Here is a 15,921-nt window from a genome sequence, read left to right as displayed (position 1 = left end):
TCTCTTCTAAAATACTTAATGCGACTAATAAGTCGAAAGAAATTTTCAGGATTGTGACTGAGCTGTGCAATGATGAAAGAACTTCTCCCCCGGTTGTCCCGTCACAATCCCTCTGCAACTCCTTGAATGACTATTTTATGATAAAATAGTGTTGATTAAGGATACTCTATCCAAGCTTCCAGCTTGTATTCCGATAGATGATACCTTTTTTAATCCCCTTACTTTGCATTCTTTCCCTTTAATCACTGACCAAATCCTCCTAGATTTGCTAACTAGAGTTAAATCTGGATCTCCTCAGGATGTCTGCCCTCCTCAAATAATGAGGGAAATTGGTCGGGCACTCCCCAATAGCCTGCTTCCTTTGCTTAATAATTCCCTCATGTCAGGGACTGTTCCGAATAGTTTTAAACAGGCCTTGCTGATCCCTTTAAAAAAGAAACCCGGCATTGACTCTTTAGACCTCTCAAATTATAGACCAATATCGTTACTGCCTTATCTATCCAAAATATTGGAGGCCCATGTGACCAATTGCCTATCAAGTTTTGTGGAAGCCTCTGGTTATTTACAACCTAACCAGGCAGGTTTCCGGCCTGGTCATTCTACTGAGGCAGTGATATTGGCCGTTCAGAACACCTTGAGGTCTAACGCTGATGGGGACCTGCACCAGGCCTTGGTGTTATTAGACCTGTCTGCCGCGTTCGACACGGTTGACTATACCATCTTGGTCAACCGTGTCGAACAGGCCGGACTTCGAGACTCGGCTTTGGCCTGGCTTAGGTCCTTTATTTCAGAACGTACCCAGTCGGTTCGTCTGGGTTCTTTTACAGCCCCTAAAAACATTTCTTTCTGTGGGGTTCCCCAAGGATCTTCCTTGTCCCCTTTATTATTTAATTTGTATATGCGGCCTCTTTTGTTCTCCCTACAACAGTTTAAGGTTGATGTATATAACTATGCAGACGACCTGCAGTTGGTTTTTGTCCTAAACTCACACAATGCGGCGGAGGACTTTCGAGCAACCATGTCCTTAATCCAAAGGTGGATGTCTCTAAACCACCTTAAGTTAAATCCGGGAAAAACGGAGCTCATTCTACCTGGGAAGAGTGAGATCAGTTGGAGCCCTTGTTTTTGGCCATCGGACATGGGCTCGCCTCCAAAAAAATCCCGTACAATAAAAAGTTTGGGAGTGACTCTTAGTGAGGACCTTTCTTTGGAAAGCCAAGTTGGAACAGTGGTTTCCACGGGGTTTTTCCAACTGAGGAAGATCAAGAAAATAGCACATCTCCTCACAGGTTTGGCCTTAATTCAGACAGTCAGTGCTCTAGTCCTGTCTCATATCGATTTTTCAAATGGCCTCTATCTGGGGGCTCCTATTGGCCAACTGAAAAGATTGCAATACTTGCAAAATCAAGCTGCGAGACTTATTTGTAAAGTCCCTAAGTGGGAATCGATTAGACATGGACTGGAGACCTTGCACTGGCTGCCTGTGGAGCAGAGAGCAATGTTCAAGGTGGGCTGTATTGTGTTTAAGGCTTTGGAGGGCAAGGGTCCCATGTTTCTCAGACAACTGCTGCGTAGATACCAACCTCTGCGCAGCTTGAGATCTACCCACAAGGACCTACTTGAGGTCCCTCGTTTTAAAAGAAAACGTCAGGGAGGCAGCAGTTTCCAATTTTTAGCCGCTTCATTGTGGAACTCACTCCCCCTGACTCTGCGACACAGCAGGGACCTCCTTACCTTTAGGAAGGCATTCAAAACTTTTCTTTTTTCTCAGGCTTATTGTAAGTAGTGATTTGTGTCTTTTATGTACTGTTATGTTTGATTCTCTCCAGCGCCAAGAAGCCTCCGGGCGTATGCGCGCTTAACAAATAATAAATAACATAACATAACATAACATAGAAGTGACGCAGTGAAATCTACATGATTTGTGTCGCAAGGAGGGCCAATGAAAAGTAACGCATCACTGTTTTCACGCAGCGATGCATCACTTTTCATAAATGAGGCCCCAGGTCTTCAGCTTCTTGCGAACTGTAAAAAGTGAGTAAACTCTTGTGTTTACTCAGCTGTACAGACAGCCTGAGCGTAGATCTTACATTGTGTGCATTGTTGTAAAATAGGCCAAAACGTGGAACTCTTGTCGTATGATCTATTTGTTTCATACATAGATAGACATTCAATAAACTGTCTCTGTCTATATAATAGTTTAATATCTGAAACAGAAGCCTTCAATGAGGGTGTAAATAGGCATTACATAACTTGGATCTGTATAACAGTGTAAAACGCAAATCAAGCCCAACAATGAAGTTGGAAATATACCTTAAAAATGTTGTTCTGTGTGAGGTCAAAGGATTATGGGCCAGATGTAGGTAGCCCTTTACCGGTCGGTAACGACCGAAAATACCGGTTTTCGGCCATTTCCAACCGGTATTGAGCATTTGGGATGTAGGGGACAGAAAATCGTCCGATTCGGTAAATTTACCGAATCGGTAAACATACAAAATTTGAAAAAATACCGAATCGGTAATTTTACCGAATCACAACGGTTTGCGAATCGGTAAATTTACCGAATCGCTAAAATTCGGTATTTAAGAATCGGTAAATGAGATTTACCTACATCTGGCCCTATGACAGCAACACTTTTGTGAACACGATTTCTGAAACTCTTTTCATCCGCTCAAGAAAGGTTTTTGCAAACTTCAGGCAATCCAGGATTCTACAGTGAGAGGAAATTTAATTTGGTCAAATTTGAAGAAGTCACTCCCTGTGTTCAGCATATTCACCAGTCGCGAGCACAGAAACATAAAAGGTTTGATGATGCCTGTGTGACCTATGGGAGCTTTAAGAATGTGGGTTATTTTTATTTTTAAGGAAACATTTGTGAAGTGTGTTCCATCAGGCACCCTGAGGTCCCAAAAACCAAGACTTATTAGTGGTCGCCAGGTACAGTGGTATTGGACTGGGGGATGCAACTTTTGGGGCAAACCCCACCCCCACTGCTGTCCTTCTTCAGGGGTGCGGGATGCAGACAGGTGATGATGTACAGCACAAGAGCAGCCCCACCTCCATCGATGAAACATGAAGGGCTGGTCCAGGCTCCTTCCACCGACGTCTCCCGGTATAGGGCCGAGGCACCAATAGAACGCTCGCGGATCAGACGATGAAGCTCCAATGGAAGGCGGAGTTGGATCCATGGGTCAGCGCCTTGACTGGTGGCGCCGTCATCTGCCACCTGCCCTCCTCCTCCACACAGCAGCACATGGCCAGAGATGGCACCTGCACAGGTAAAGAGGCATTCAGCAGGTATGAAACTATGGAGCATAAGCAGCACAGAGGAGAAGACGCAACACTATTGACCCTGAGGGGCACAGATGAGAAGGTGCAACACGGTGGACTTCAAGAAACTAGGGGGCAGATTTACAAGCCCCCTGCGCCACCAGTACGTCACGTTTTGTGACTTACTGGCAGCGCATGTTACTGCTCCATATTTACAAGGACATGGCTTTTCCTGTCCTTATAAATACGGCCCCTTCATAATCAGCACTTTGCGTTGAAGGGGCGTTCCATGGGTGTTGTCGTGGGTGTTCCCACACAACACTCATGGAACCTGACACATTTCCAGATTTATGAGGAAACGTTAAACTGGAAATGTGTCTGAATGCTACGCCACTCTAGGGGTGGTGCAGCGAGGCGCAATGAGGAGAAATGTTTTCTTTCTCCTCGTTTTTTCCTCTTTCAATGCGGGCTGCATTCTACACCATACGATGAAAGAGGAAAATGCATGTAGTGATTGTTTTTATTTATTTTGATTTATTTTGAAAGTTTTATACAGAGCGAACAAGACCCAAGGGGGTATCAGAGCGCTGTACAGCGCTGTCGACAGCAATTATACAGAACATAAAGAAGGTCATACATTAGTATCATTGGTGTGATTCAGCACTCCGAGTAAAAAAAATCTCACAAATCAACAGTTGATGCAGTTAAAGGGGCGATCTAGGACTAGAAGAAAAAGAAGGGAAAAATATGTCATCAGTGAAAAATGTTTCAAGATTTTGGTTATTAACAGAAGACACTAATATGATCAGCGCACTAACGTTCGTTCATTAGTAGTATTTTAACCAGTTTTTTAAAGGCAGTAGTGGAAGGATTTGATCTGATCTCTGGTGGCAAGGAGTTCCAAATTCTTGGAGCAAGACCGGAGAACCCTTGGTTGTACGATCTTTTCTTTTTTAATCTTGGAGGTTTCATGAGAAGGGTGGACGTACTTCTGAGGTTCCTGTTGGAACCCGATAGTTCAAGTTTATTAGCTAGATAGTATGGGGTATTGTAGTGTATAGCGTTATGAGTCAGACAGGCTATCTTGAGTTGTATTCTTGCTTCAATGGATAGCCAGTTTAGCCGCAAAAGGTCAGGTGAAATGTGATCAAATTTTCTAGAACCCATTAAAAGCCTGGCCGATGCATTCAATGTAGCTCGGAGAGGGGCCAGGCTAGCTTTGGGAAGTCCTGCCAGGGTCACCAGCCCGTATTCCAATATAGGAATAATCAGGGATTGAACCGTGGGTCTGAGATCTTCGGGAGGAGGAATGGTTTGATTTTCTTCAGTGTGTTGAGTTGGAAATTGGCTCCCCCAGTAGTCGCACTGATGTGTGCCTGCATGTTTAGGTGTTTATCCAAGGTGATGCCTAAAGATTTGGCAGAGTCTACAACGTGAGGAGTGCAGTTCAGACCAGTTAGGTGTTTAATCCAGTCTAGGGTAGGAGCTGAGTGATTAGGTGGGGTGATCAACAGAAATTCAGTTTTGAGAGTATTTAGTAGGAGATGGTTCTGAGCTAGCCATAGCCATTGTTGAGTTTGAGCAAGTGCAATGTTTAAAATTTTTATGTCCTCTTGCGAGGAGATCTTCAGGTACAGTTGCGTGTCATCCGCATACATGTGATGTTGGATGTTGGCTCTGTTCAAAAGGTCCGCAAGAGGTTCCATAAATAGGTTGAAGAGAGTGGGCGAGAGCGTAGACCCTTGAGGGTCCCCAATAAGGACAGGGGTACTGGAAGCGAGGGCATGATTAACTTTGATCCTTTGCGTGCGGTTGTGAAGAAAGGAAGAAAACCAGTTTGGGACCGGGCCTGACAAACCCGTCCTATGTTGTAGGAGATCAATCAAGTTTTTGTGTTTGATGGTATCGAAGGTTGAGGACAGGTCTAGAAGGATCAGGAGACAAGGGACATTTTGGTTGAGGGCTCTCAGGGCGTCATCAACAATGTGAGTTAGTGCCGTTTCGGTGCTGTGCCCCGCTCTGAATCCTGACTGATGGGAATCCAGGATTTGATATTTCTCAATATGTTTGCAGAGCTGGCAGTGAACGCATTTTCAAGCAATTTTTTTAGAGTAATACTGCTGGTGATAAGTCAGAAATTGTTTGGATCTGATAAGCCCGCATTGGGCTTCTTGGGAATGGGAGTAACTTGCCCAACTTTTAGGCAGTCTGGAATCTTTCCCTGTAAGAGGGATTCATGAATGATCCTGGACCAAAGAGGGAGAACGGCCGAGATTAAATCTTTATAGAGCTTGGTGGGGAGAGGATCACCCAAATGGTTTGTGAGTTGGATGGATGCCATGTTGCGAAGTAACTCAGTATCATCTGGTAGGAGAAAACTGCTTCAAAAGGCGTTATTTTTGAGGTCCAAAGGCAAGTGTATTGTCGTGGGTTCTGCCACCTCCCCTGATCCTGCCGGCAGTATCTTGGATAGCAAAGTTGGGGAGGTGTGTAATAGCTCCAGCTCAATTTTCATTGTTTTGCCAGCAAAGTGAGCTGTAAAATCATCACCACCAGGGAGCAGGGATAACGGAGTCGAGCTCTGGTAAGAGGATTGGTTAGATTGTTCCTTAATGATTTTGAAGAGGTTTTTTTGTGTTTTTGGCTCCATCCAGTTGAAGTCTGAAATGATCGATTCCCGCCAAGCGTATGTGTTTGTTGTAAACGCTTCTCATTTTCCTCAGTTGAGAGAGATTTGTGGTGGAAGGTGAGTTTCTTCAGAGTCTCTCCGAGAGTCTCAGATTGCGCCATTCATCATTTCGCGGTACAAAAGGGGGTGGTGATGGACGGAGCATCTGAACCAATCCAACACTCACACCCAGTCAACAGATCTGGGTTTAATCCATCACCCTTCTTTAGCCCACTCTGCCACCCAAGTTCAGACATGGCCATATGCAAATCAGTCTGATCCTGTGCCTCATGGGAACAGTCCAGCCCGAACTGCCAAGCCATGCCTTCCCTGGACCGGAATCAAGATTCCTAGGACCGGTTTCAGGCATTACAGCCGTCTTCAGCCCGGCTTGCTTGAATCCAGTGGCAAAGTGAGTAAGGGACTCACGTCTGAGCATAACCTGCCACACTTATGGCGGCCAAAGCGGTACAAAAGGGGGTGGTGATGGACGGAGCATCAGAACCAATCAAACACTCACACCCAGTCAATACCACCCCCTTTTGTACCGCTTTGTTCATCATTTAGGGCACCATTAAACCATGGTTTGGAGAGTTTGACTGGGATCCTTTTGAGCTGTTTCGGAGCAACAGAGTCAAGAATGTTAGAAAAGGTTAATGTAATGCTCCAAAAGATCATCAAGGTTGGTTAAATTAGGGGGGACTGTAGTCTATTTTTAGTGAATGAGGTTATCAAACTAATGTCGAGGTCCCTCATATTGCGAGTCATTTGTTTCGCTTTAAGGGGTTGTCCCTGTCTACCCAGTCCCTTGTCTAGGATGAGAAAGGACATTTGAAAATGGTCTGACCCGTCACAGGGTAGGATTTCCCCTATTTGTTTGAAGTTGTCTTTGGCAATGATGAGGTCTAGAGTGGCACCTTTATTGTGAGTAGGGCCTTTACAGAGCTCCGAGAAATTGAGGTCAGAGAGGAAAGTCTTAAAGGAATAAACAACTGGATAATTTGTGTCATTCCAATGAAGGTTGAAGTCTCCGAGGAATATACGGCAGGGTTGATCCGAGCTCGAGCTAATGACCTCCATGATTTGCTCTGTGAGGATTAGATTGTCACCAGGAGGGTGATAGATTGAGTGTAGCACACAAACCTTCTTGTCTTTGTTCCAGATTTCAGAGACTAGCTGTTCACAGGAGGATAAGACCGTACTAGGGGATTGTTTTACTCTGAGGTTGGAGCGATGAATGCAGGTAATGCCCCCTCCTGTTTTATCCAGTCTATCACTTCTGAGTATAGAGTAGTCAGAGGTATTAAGATGTCAAGAATTGGGGGGTAAGTATCATCGAGCCAGGTTTCAGTGATGATCAGAAGGCCCAAGTTACGTGCAATGATTAGTTAGATCAGAAATATAAGCTGCATGTTTCACAGCTGATCTACAATTGAGAAGCATTGAGTTGATGTGCAGGTTAGATGTGACCACTTCTTGAGTCAACGTGTTTATATGATGTAGGTTCTCTATGTTAAACTCTCTGAGATTAAGGCTCGGTTCCCTGTCAGGGTCAGCAACGATTGAGGGTATGTTGAGAGTTGGGTTGGGAGACCATTTTAGAGCCAGAGTAGGGCCCAAGCAGGGTGAGAATGTCTTCATCAGATAACTGAGGTGGAGTCTGTGGGGCAGAGAGTGGTGGTTGGGTAGAGGCCTCGAGCTCCAGCTAGAGCTAAGATAGGATCAGAACGAGGTAATGCCTTTGGTAGAGTAAATCTTCCGTGGGTTGTGGATATCATTCCTCATCGCGGGGGTGAAACCCAATGCTTCCCGTCTTCAAGGAGAGCTGCAGAATGCTTTGCACCAACTCTTTGACTACCGAGATATCACGCTTGAGGTCATCAATCTTCTTCTTAAAGCCATCAGCATCGTAAAGGAACTCTCCAACCCCAGCGCCAACGACATACCACCCTCACAAGAACTGTGCAACTCACTAGCCATCTTCTTCCATCACAAGATCGCTGACATCCATGACAACTTCAACACCATGACCGCCCGACTACGCCAGACCCCACCTCCCCTGTGAACACCACCAGCGGCAACCGCCTGACCTCCTGGTCCCTCATGAACGACGACGAGACTCGCAAGGTCATGAACTCTATCCACTTAGGATCGCCGTCAGACTCGTGCCCACAGCACGTATTCAACAAAGCAGACGCTGCCATCGCACCCCAACTATGGAAGGCCATCAACATCTCCTTCGAAACAGCGACATTCCCGGAAAGCTGGAAACACGCGGAAATCAACGCCCTCCTCAAGAAGCCCAAGGCGGACCCCAAGGACTTCAACAACTTCCGGCCCAACTCCCTGCTCCCGTTCCCGGCGAAGGTCATCGAGAAAATCGTCAACATGCAACTGGCCCGTCACCTGGAAGACAACAACATCTTGGACCCTTCCCAGTCCGGGTTCAGACGAAACCACAGCACCGAGACAGCCCGCATCACCGCCACAGACGACAACAGGCGCCAACTAGACAATGGCAAAACATCAGCCCTCATCCTCCTGGACCTGTCAGCTGCCTTCGACACAGTCTGCCATCGCACTCTAAAGACACGCCTCCTAGAAGCCGGAATCCAAGGGAAGGCCCTTGACTGGACCTCGTCCTTTCTCTCTGGCAGAACCCAGAGCGTCCGCCTCCCGCCCTTCTGATCCGAGGCCACCGACATCATCTGCGGCGTCCCCCAGGGTTCATCCCTAAGCCCGACGCTGTTCAACGTCTACATGGCCCCCCTCGCACAAGTGGCCCGCCAACACAACCTCAACATCATCTCCTATGCCGACGACACCCAGCTCATCCTCTCCCTCACCAAGGACCCGAACACCGCCAAAACCAACCTCCACGAGGAAATGAAGGCCGTCGCCGACTGGATGAGGAACAGCCGTCTGAAGATGAACTCGGACAAGACGGAGGTACTCATCCTTGGACCCACCCCCTCAGTCCTGGTGGCCGACCACAATGGAAACAGCACCGACACCCACCGACCATGCACACAATCTAGGATTCATCCTCGACTCCTCCCTCTCCATGTCTAAACAGGTCAACGCCGTCTCCTCCTCCTGCTACAACACCCTCCGCATGCTCCGCAGGATCTACAAGTGGATCTCGACCAAAACAAGAACGGTGACACAGGCCCTCGTCAGCAGCAGACTGGACAATTTTTTTAAACATCTGTATTGATTTTATTTAGTGTGAAACATGGTGTTCAACAACACCAACAAAATAGAATGGAGTGCAGACACGTTTTAACAAGTAATGCAAGTACAGCACTGTGTGTAAATTCAAAGTCAGCGATCAATATAACTATGGGTGGTATAGCTCTGAGCATTACGGCTGTGATGAGTTAGAGAGGTTGAGTGGATCGTGACGCACCTTCCACGTCACCCAAATCCATGTTGTAGTATTCCAACCATGGGACCCATATGTTACGGAATTTCTACTAGCAGCCCCGGGCTCTGTGTGTGACCCTCTCTGCTGCCCTAAAGCGGTCCATCCCCACTCTCCATTCCCTAAGAGCTGACTGCTCTGGTGCCCCTCAGAGTTTGGCCACTTCTCGTTTGGCAACTGTCAGCCCCAAATTACTTGAAAGAAGCGTGGTTCTGGGAAGGTCTATGTCAGTTGGTCTGCCCAAGAGGATATATTTGGTTTCAGCAGGTAGATTGTCCCTAAGGGCCAGATGTACGACCTGACAAATAGCGCCTCGCAAATTGCGTCGCATTTGCGACTCGCAGTTTGTACATGGGCCCATGCTTTTTAGCGTGCAGAAACGGGACTAAGACCCGTTTGCACATGCCAAAAAGCGTCGTGCATCTGGCCCTTAGTATCTTATTTAGCTCCCCTAGCATCTTAGTGCATGCCATAATTTGGGTAGAAAGGCACCCCGCTCTGTCGTACAGCGGAGACTATAAGGGGACTCTGCCCTATGCATTCCGTGCAAGCAAGCCCTATCATAGTATACCCGATGGAGGATCTTAAATTGAACGAACCTTAATCTGATCTTGGCGGTTTCTCTTGGATGCACCAAGGCCGCATTCCAGTCTGTGTCATCTCAATTTCCAACATCCCTTTCACATCTGTTCCTCAATTTCTGCCAGTTGTCAGGCGTATTATTATTAATCATAGTTTTGTAGGTCCATGAGACAGCCTTGGATTCTATTCGCCCTGGATCAATCTCCCTTCCAGTGGTGCATATTCCGGCATGTCTGTGATGTTCAGTCCTTCGGCCGTCCATGCATGTTTAAGTTGTAAGTATTTAAAATACTGTGTCTTGTGGAGTTGGTGGTCTGTTTGTAATAAGTTGAACAAGATCAGGATTCCCTCTACCATGATGTCAACCCACTTGGATAACCCTACCGTGTTCCAAGATGTTGTATCCCTTCAGTTTCCCTATTTCTTTCAAGATTGTCTCCTCCCTAAGTGGGGTCTTTCGAGTGACCCTTTTGTCCGAACCTATATATTTCCCTGTTTTTATCCAGGCCTCTACTGTCATCTGAGTGGCCAGCAGTAGTGTGGGCACTCCGCCCCCTGCATAGAGATAGCGTAGGTGGGATTTGAATTGAAATTGTAGTCTCTCCAGTGCGTAGTTGGGGTGATCGCTAGCTGTGCAACACCCATCCTCGACCACGATCAGGTGTGCTGCCCAATCATAATCTAGTGTGTCTGGGAGGGCTAGTCCCCCACTATATAACTTTCTCTGAAGTGTTTTCAGTGCCACTCTACGATGTCCTCTGTTTCATAAGAGTAACCGGACTTCCCGGTCAATTGTGACAAATATCTCCTCAGGCACTTTGTGATACGTGTTTTGTAGATTGTATGGGAGTTGGAGCAGAGTAATCATTTCGTACATGGCGGCCCTTCCCAGTAGCGTGAGGGGCAGGACCCTCCATCTTTCCACATCCCTGTGGAGCTCCGCCAGTACCCGTTGGATGTTTCGGTTCAGAGTGTTCTCTATTTCCAAAGTCCCATCAATGCCCACGTATTGGAAACCATTTCTATCTAGTTGGAGGCGGCACGGAAGAGCAAGGCCCTCTGAGTTGTCTCCCGCCGGGTATAGGCAGGATTTGTCACAGTTTATTGTGCATCCCGAATGGGCCCTGCATCGTTCATACACTTCCGGCAAGGTTTCAGTGAGGCGTGTAAGATATAGGAGGATGTCATCTGCATAAAGTGAAATTCGCTTGTCATCTGTCTCCCCGGGCCTTCTTAGAAAGCCTGCTATGCCAGGGTGTGTCTGCATCCTACAAGCCAGAGCTCCACCACTAGGGCAAACAGTAAGGGGGATCATGGAGAATGTATCGTATGCATGGCATATAGCAATTTCTGTCCTTCTGTCCTGCGATTGCGCTGTTTCTGCAGCCTAGCACCATGGTGCAAGGGTACCTTTGCTGTCTGCAGGATTGTTTGTTTTTAAGGGGCACCTTCCTACACAGAAACAATCCTGGGAGGCTATTTCCTCCTTCAATGTGTGCTGCAGTATGCGGAAAGAGGAAACAACTAGGAGAAATAAAGTCATTTTTCTTCATTATGCCTCACCTCCAGAGGCGTATGGTTTGGCTCATCCCCGGGTATACATGTTCTTGTAAATTTGGGATGCATCAAAATGAATGTATGATGTTACATCACATACATTCACAACGTAGTTTTTAGCATCGCGTTCGTTACAAGTTGCGCTGGAGGGCGCTGGACTTAGGGATAGTGGGGCTGATTCACAGAACTAATCTGAGAAAAAATCCTATACTTACTACTTTTGGTATTCACAGAATGCACTTACTAATTTTGGTTAAACTTATTACTTTTGGTTAAACTTAATACTTTTGGTATTCAAAGAAGGCATTTAGTAGTAGTAAAGCTAGGACTCCTTTGGGATTCTTTGTCGGTCTCTTACGTCAAGTTTGGTACCTGCCTTACCCATTACAATATTGATTTCCATTTTCAATCAAGCAGTATCAGATTGGCAAGGAGGTATGTTTACCATAATTGTTGGACTTGGCCCTTTTGGCAGGTTCACCCCTGAACTTTTTGCCTATTAATATGACATAGTGGTAGTGATTTCTGGTCTTTGCGCACTTTAGCACTGTGGCCCAGTGTAAAGTGCGTGCGCTCTCTGAGTGTGTGTGGTGAGATTGGCCTGCCCTCCCACAGGAATGCATGGGAATATGAGTGTCCATGGTAGTTCCTGATGTGTGGGGATTGCAGGGGCGAGTGAGATTAAATGCTGTGCGGCTGTGTGCACAGATTTAATGTGTCTAGTGTAGAAGTGCCACTTTTAGAATTTGGCATATCTGTGTGCAGTGAATGGGAATTGCCTGTCTGACTTGTGATTGATGGGCTGGCTGGTGTGCCTGGCTCCAGGAGCCGGGATGGGTCTGCCCGGTGGTGAATATCGAGATCTGCATGTAGATTGGAGGGAGGAGTTGCACGTGGGACCTGAAAAGGGCTGGGCCTTCCCTCCACACTGCTGGCTCCGCCCCCTGTGGTGTGTCTGATGTCCCTGGCCTTTCCTGTGAATAGAGGAGAGGAGCTGAGCAAAACAAAGTGCTCAAGTGCTCCTGAACCAGTTGTAATTGGTTCCCTCCTAGCCCTGTGCTGTGTCACAAAGGGAGGTTTCTGTTTAAATAAGGGGCTGTGACCCCATGAAAATGGTCTTGTTTTTAACTTGAAACTACCAGGGGCCTGCTGCTGCTGGGGCCCAGGGGAAGGCTTGCTTCCTTGGGCCCTGCCCTGCCCCTGGATTCCTGGAGGACTTTTCTTTGCTGGGAGCTGTTGTGCTCCATCTTGATGCTACAGGACTTCTTGGATCCTATTGGTGCTTCTGTTGCTTAGCGCCCTGGGAGTGCTTTATTTTCCCTACAGGACAGCGCTCGGATTGCAAGGAGGAGCGCTTTATTTGTACTTGTAATTTGCCCAGCTGAGTAGGAGCACGGGCTGCGCAGCGCGATGCTGTTCACCTCGGGGAGGGAACCCCCACCTTGGGGATTTCCCCGGGATGCCGGCAACAGTGGGTGCCCACCCCGCTTATTTTTGTAGCACCTGGCAGGTGCCCACCCTGCATAGTGTCCGCATGTTTTGATATTTAATTTCGGATGCCCACCCCGATTATGGCCGCTTCTTTGATTTCTTTTGTATGCACGGGTGCCCACCCCGTGACTTTGCCAATATTTTCCGTTAGGAGGGAGCCTACCCCTCTTGCCGCCCTGCCGCCACGAACCGCGGCCCGCCTGGTTGTGGGCGGGGCCAGCGGACAGAACCAGGAAGTGAAGTGTGGCCGGAAGGTGGTGCTGCCAGAGCGGAGGACGGGAGCCTACCCCACCTCCCCGAGTTGCAGCGAAGAGTCCCGGGTCCCCGGGCGGGAGGGGGGGGCGGGTGAAGGTGAAGTGCAGCCACTAGTGAGGCTCCCGAGAGGAAGAGAGAGCCCCGCCCGCTGCCTCGATGAAGCCCGCCGAGGCTCCCGTGAGCGAGGGAGAGCCCAAGCAGAACGCGAGGAGAAGACAGCGTCCCCCACCGCCTCCGGAGAGCAACCAGTGAGTAGAGCTGCCTGGGGGGGTGAGGGGAGAGTGCCAAATTGAGGCACCGTGCTGGATTCCTTCGTTCTCCAAGCAGCCCCCGCTTGATAGTGGGGCTGCTCCAGCGACGGGGGCATGATAATTTTAGGAGCCAGTGCGCTCCACAGTGCTTAGGGGCCAGTTGTGTGCTCCACGGGGGCAAGTTCTGCTTTGGCCCTGATGTATTTAAAGTCCCTGTGAGGGGCTTGGGGCCTCATTTTTTCCACAGAGCCCCGTGGGGCTTCCATGCTTTTGGCCCCACTATTCCTAGAGCCTGAGGGGCAATTCAAGTGAGAGTCCCTGAGAGGGACAGAAGTGGCACAGAGGTGCCAGGCCTTCCACAGATGCAGCACTTAGTGCCAGCTGCATCGTTTAGGCCGCCCTGTTATTGTTCTCAGCTGCCCAGCAAGTAATGGGCAGCTGCAACGTTTAGGTTTGGCGCAGTGGCGCACCCTTGATCTTCGCTGCCTAGGCAGCAGCCCTGACTTTGTGGACATAGGGCGTTTGAGCCCCCTATTTGAGATGGCCAGTTGGCCAGGGGGGTTGTTACATTTATAGGGTGCCAGGCCCTAATGTGATTTATGTGCTAATGCTTTTGGTGCCAGGAAATGTAGTGTGTGTAGTATGTTTTACGCACCCTATTTGATACCTCAAAATGGTTTATGACTATGAGGTTGTTTTGCCTACTTTAGTTTTGTGTTAGGGAGATTATACTTCCCTGTGTGATTTACGCCCCTAGTGTGATGTATGCTTAGGTGGTTGGGGTCTAATGTATTTAGACTTGTGGGATACTGTGCATGATGTAGTTTATGTCACAGACTGATGCAAAGTACAGTGATTACCAGTGTTTACTGGTTGTACGTTTTATGATCTATTTAACTTTTACCAAGTTCACTCTGTGATGGTTCTGACAGTGGCCCACATGGCCCTGTCATGTGTACATAATCCCTTGTAAATATTGCCCTGTGCCAGTTGGCACAGTGTACATAATGTGTTTACTATTCTAATGTGTTTTGAGAATACAAAGGCTATTTTTGATATAACCTTGTGTGGAGTTCCTTTTGTGGTGGGCCTTGGGTGTTGTTGCTGGGGTGCGTGCGCAAATGCTTTACACATTGCCTCCGGGATAAGCCTGACTGCTCGTGCCAAGCTACCACGGGGGTGAGCAGGGGTTATCTTGGAGGGTGACTTCCTTGCCCTGACTAGAGTGGTGATTTCTGCCTGACTTTGGCACAAGCCTCAGCCAACCAGAGATCCCATTTCTAACAATAATGTTTTTTAACTCTGTATTGAGCAGCCCACATTCTACAGCTCATCTCATTAAGGGTTGGAAGAAACATCCTGTTACCCCGTCTGTGAGGGAAGGAGGACTCCACTGCCCCTTGTCAGTGTGCGCCATTTTTAGCTCAGTTAAGCTCACATCGTGTTGAAGGCCATGATTCTAGGGCACAAGGCAGTATATTCAAACTCGCCGTCGGTACAAACCCACCAGGAATTTGAGATCTGATCTCTGCACATTTGCTGCCTGGATAGCATCAGAGTTGAGATGAAAAGGAGGAAAAAGGAAAAGACAAGGCCGCCGTATTATTATTATTATTAATAGTTATGTAGGTCCACGAGACAGCCTTGGCTTCCTATTCGCCTTGGATCAATCTCCCTTTCAGTGGTACATATTCCGGCATGTCTGTGATGTTCAGTTCTTCGGCCCTCCATGCATGTTTAAGTTGTAAGTATTTAAAATACTGTGTCTTGTGTAGTTGGTGGTCTGTTTGCAATAAATTGAACAAGATCAGGATCCCCTCTACCATGATGTCAACCCACTTGGATAATCCTACCGTGTTCCAAGATGTTGTATCCCTTCAGTTTCCCTATTTCTTTCAAGATTGTCTCCTCCATAAGTGGGGTCTTTCGAGTGACCCTTTTGTCCTAACCTATATATTTCCCTGTTTTTATCCAGGCCTCTACTGTCATCTGAGTGGCCAGCAGTAGTGTGTGCACTCCGCCCCCTGCATACAGATAGCATAGGTGGGATTTGAACTGAAATTGTAGTCTCTCCAGTGCGTAGTTGGGGTGATCGCTAGCTGTGCAACACCCATCCTCGACCACGACCAGGTGTGCTGCCCAATCGTAATCTAGTGTGTCTGGGAGGGCTAGTCCCCCACTATATAACTTTCTCTGAAGTGTTTTCAGTGCCATTCTACGATGTCCTCTGTTCCATAATAGTAACCGGACTTCCCGGTCAATTTTGACAAATATCTCCTCAGGCACTTTGTGATGAGTGTTTTGTAGATTGTATGGGATTTTGGGCAAAGTAATCATTTTGTATATGGCGGCCCTTCCCAGTAGCGTGAGGGGCAGGACCCTCCATCTTTCCACATCCCTGTGGAGCTCCGCCAGTACCCTTC

The 15,921-nt window shown here is 47.8% G+C and overlaps 1 protein-coding gene across 1 annotated transcript in view; it reads right to left on the bottom strand.

Moving 5' to 3' along the window:
- Positions 1 to 2,998: 2,998 nt before the first annotated feature.
- Positions 2,999 to 15,921, bottom strand: part of UBASH3A (ubiquitin associated and SH3 domain containing A) — a 188,143-nt gene continuing 175,220 nt past the window's right edge. Inside the window, exon 14 of the mRNA XM_078658361.1 lies at positions 2,999 to 3,270. Coding sequence (XP_078514487.1) covers positions 3,148 to 3,270 — 123 coding nt within the window. The 3' untranslated portion in view covers positions 2,999 to 3,147. The remainder of the gene's footprint in view (positions 3,271 to 15,921) is intronic.

Source organism: Lissotriton helveticus, chromosome 8 (genome assembly GCF_964261635.1).
Source record: "Lissotriton helveticus chromosome 8, aLisHel1.1, whole genome shotgun sequence".
NCBI lineage: Eukaryota > Metazoa > Chordata > Amphibia > Caudata > Salamandridae > Lissotriton > Lissotriton helveticus.
This window is presented reverse-complemented; position numbering and strand designations above follow the sequence as displayed.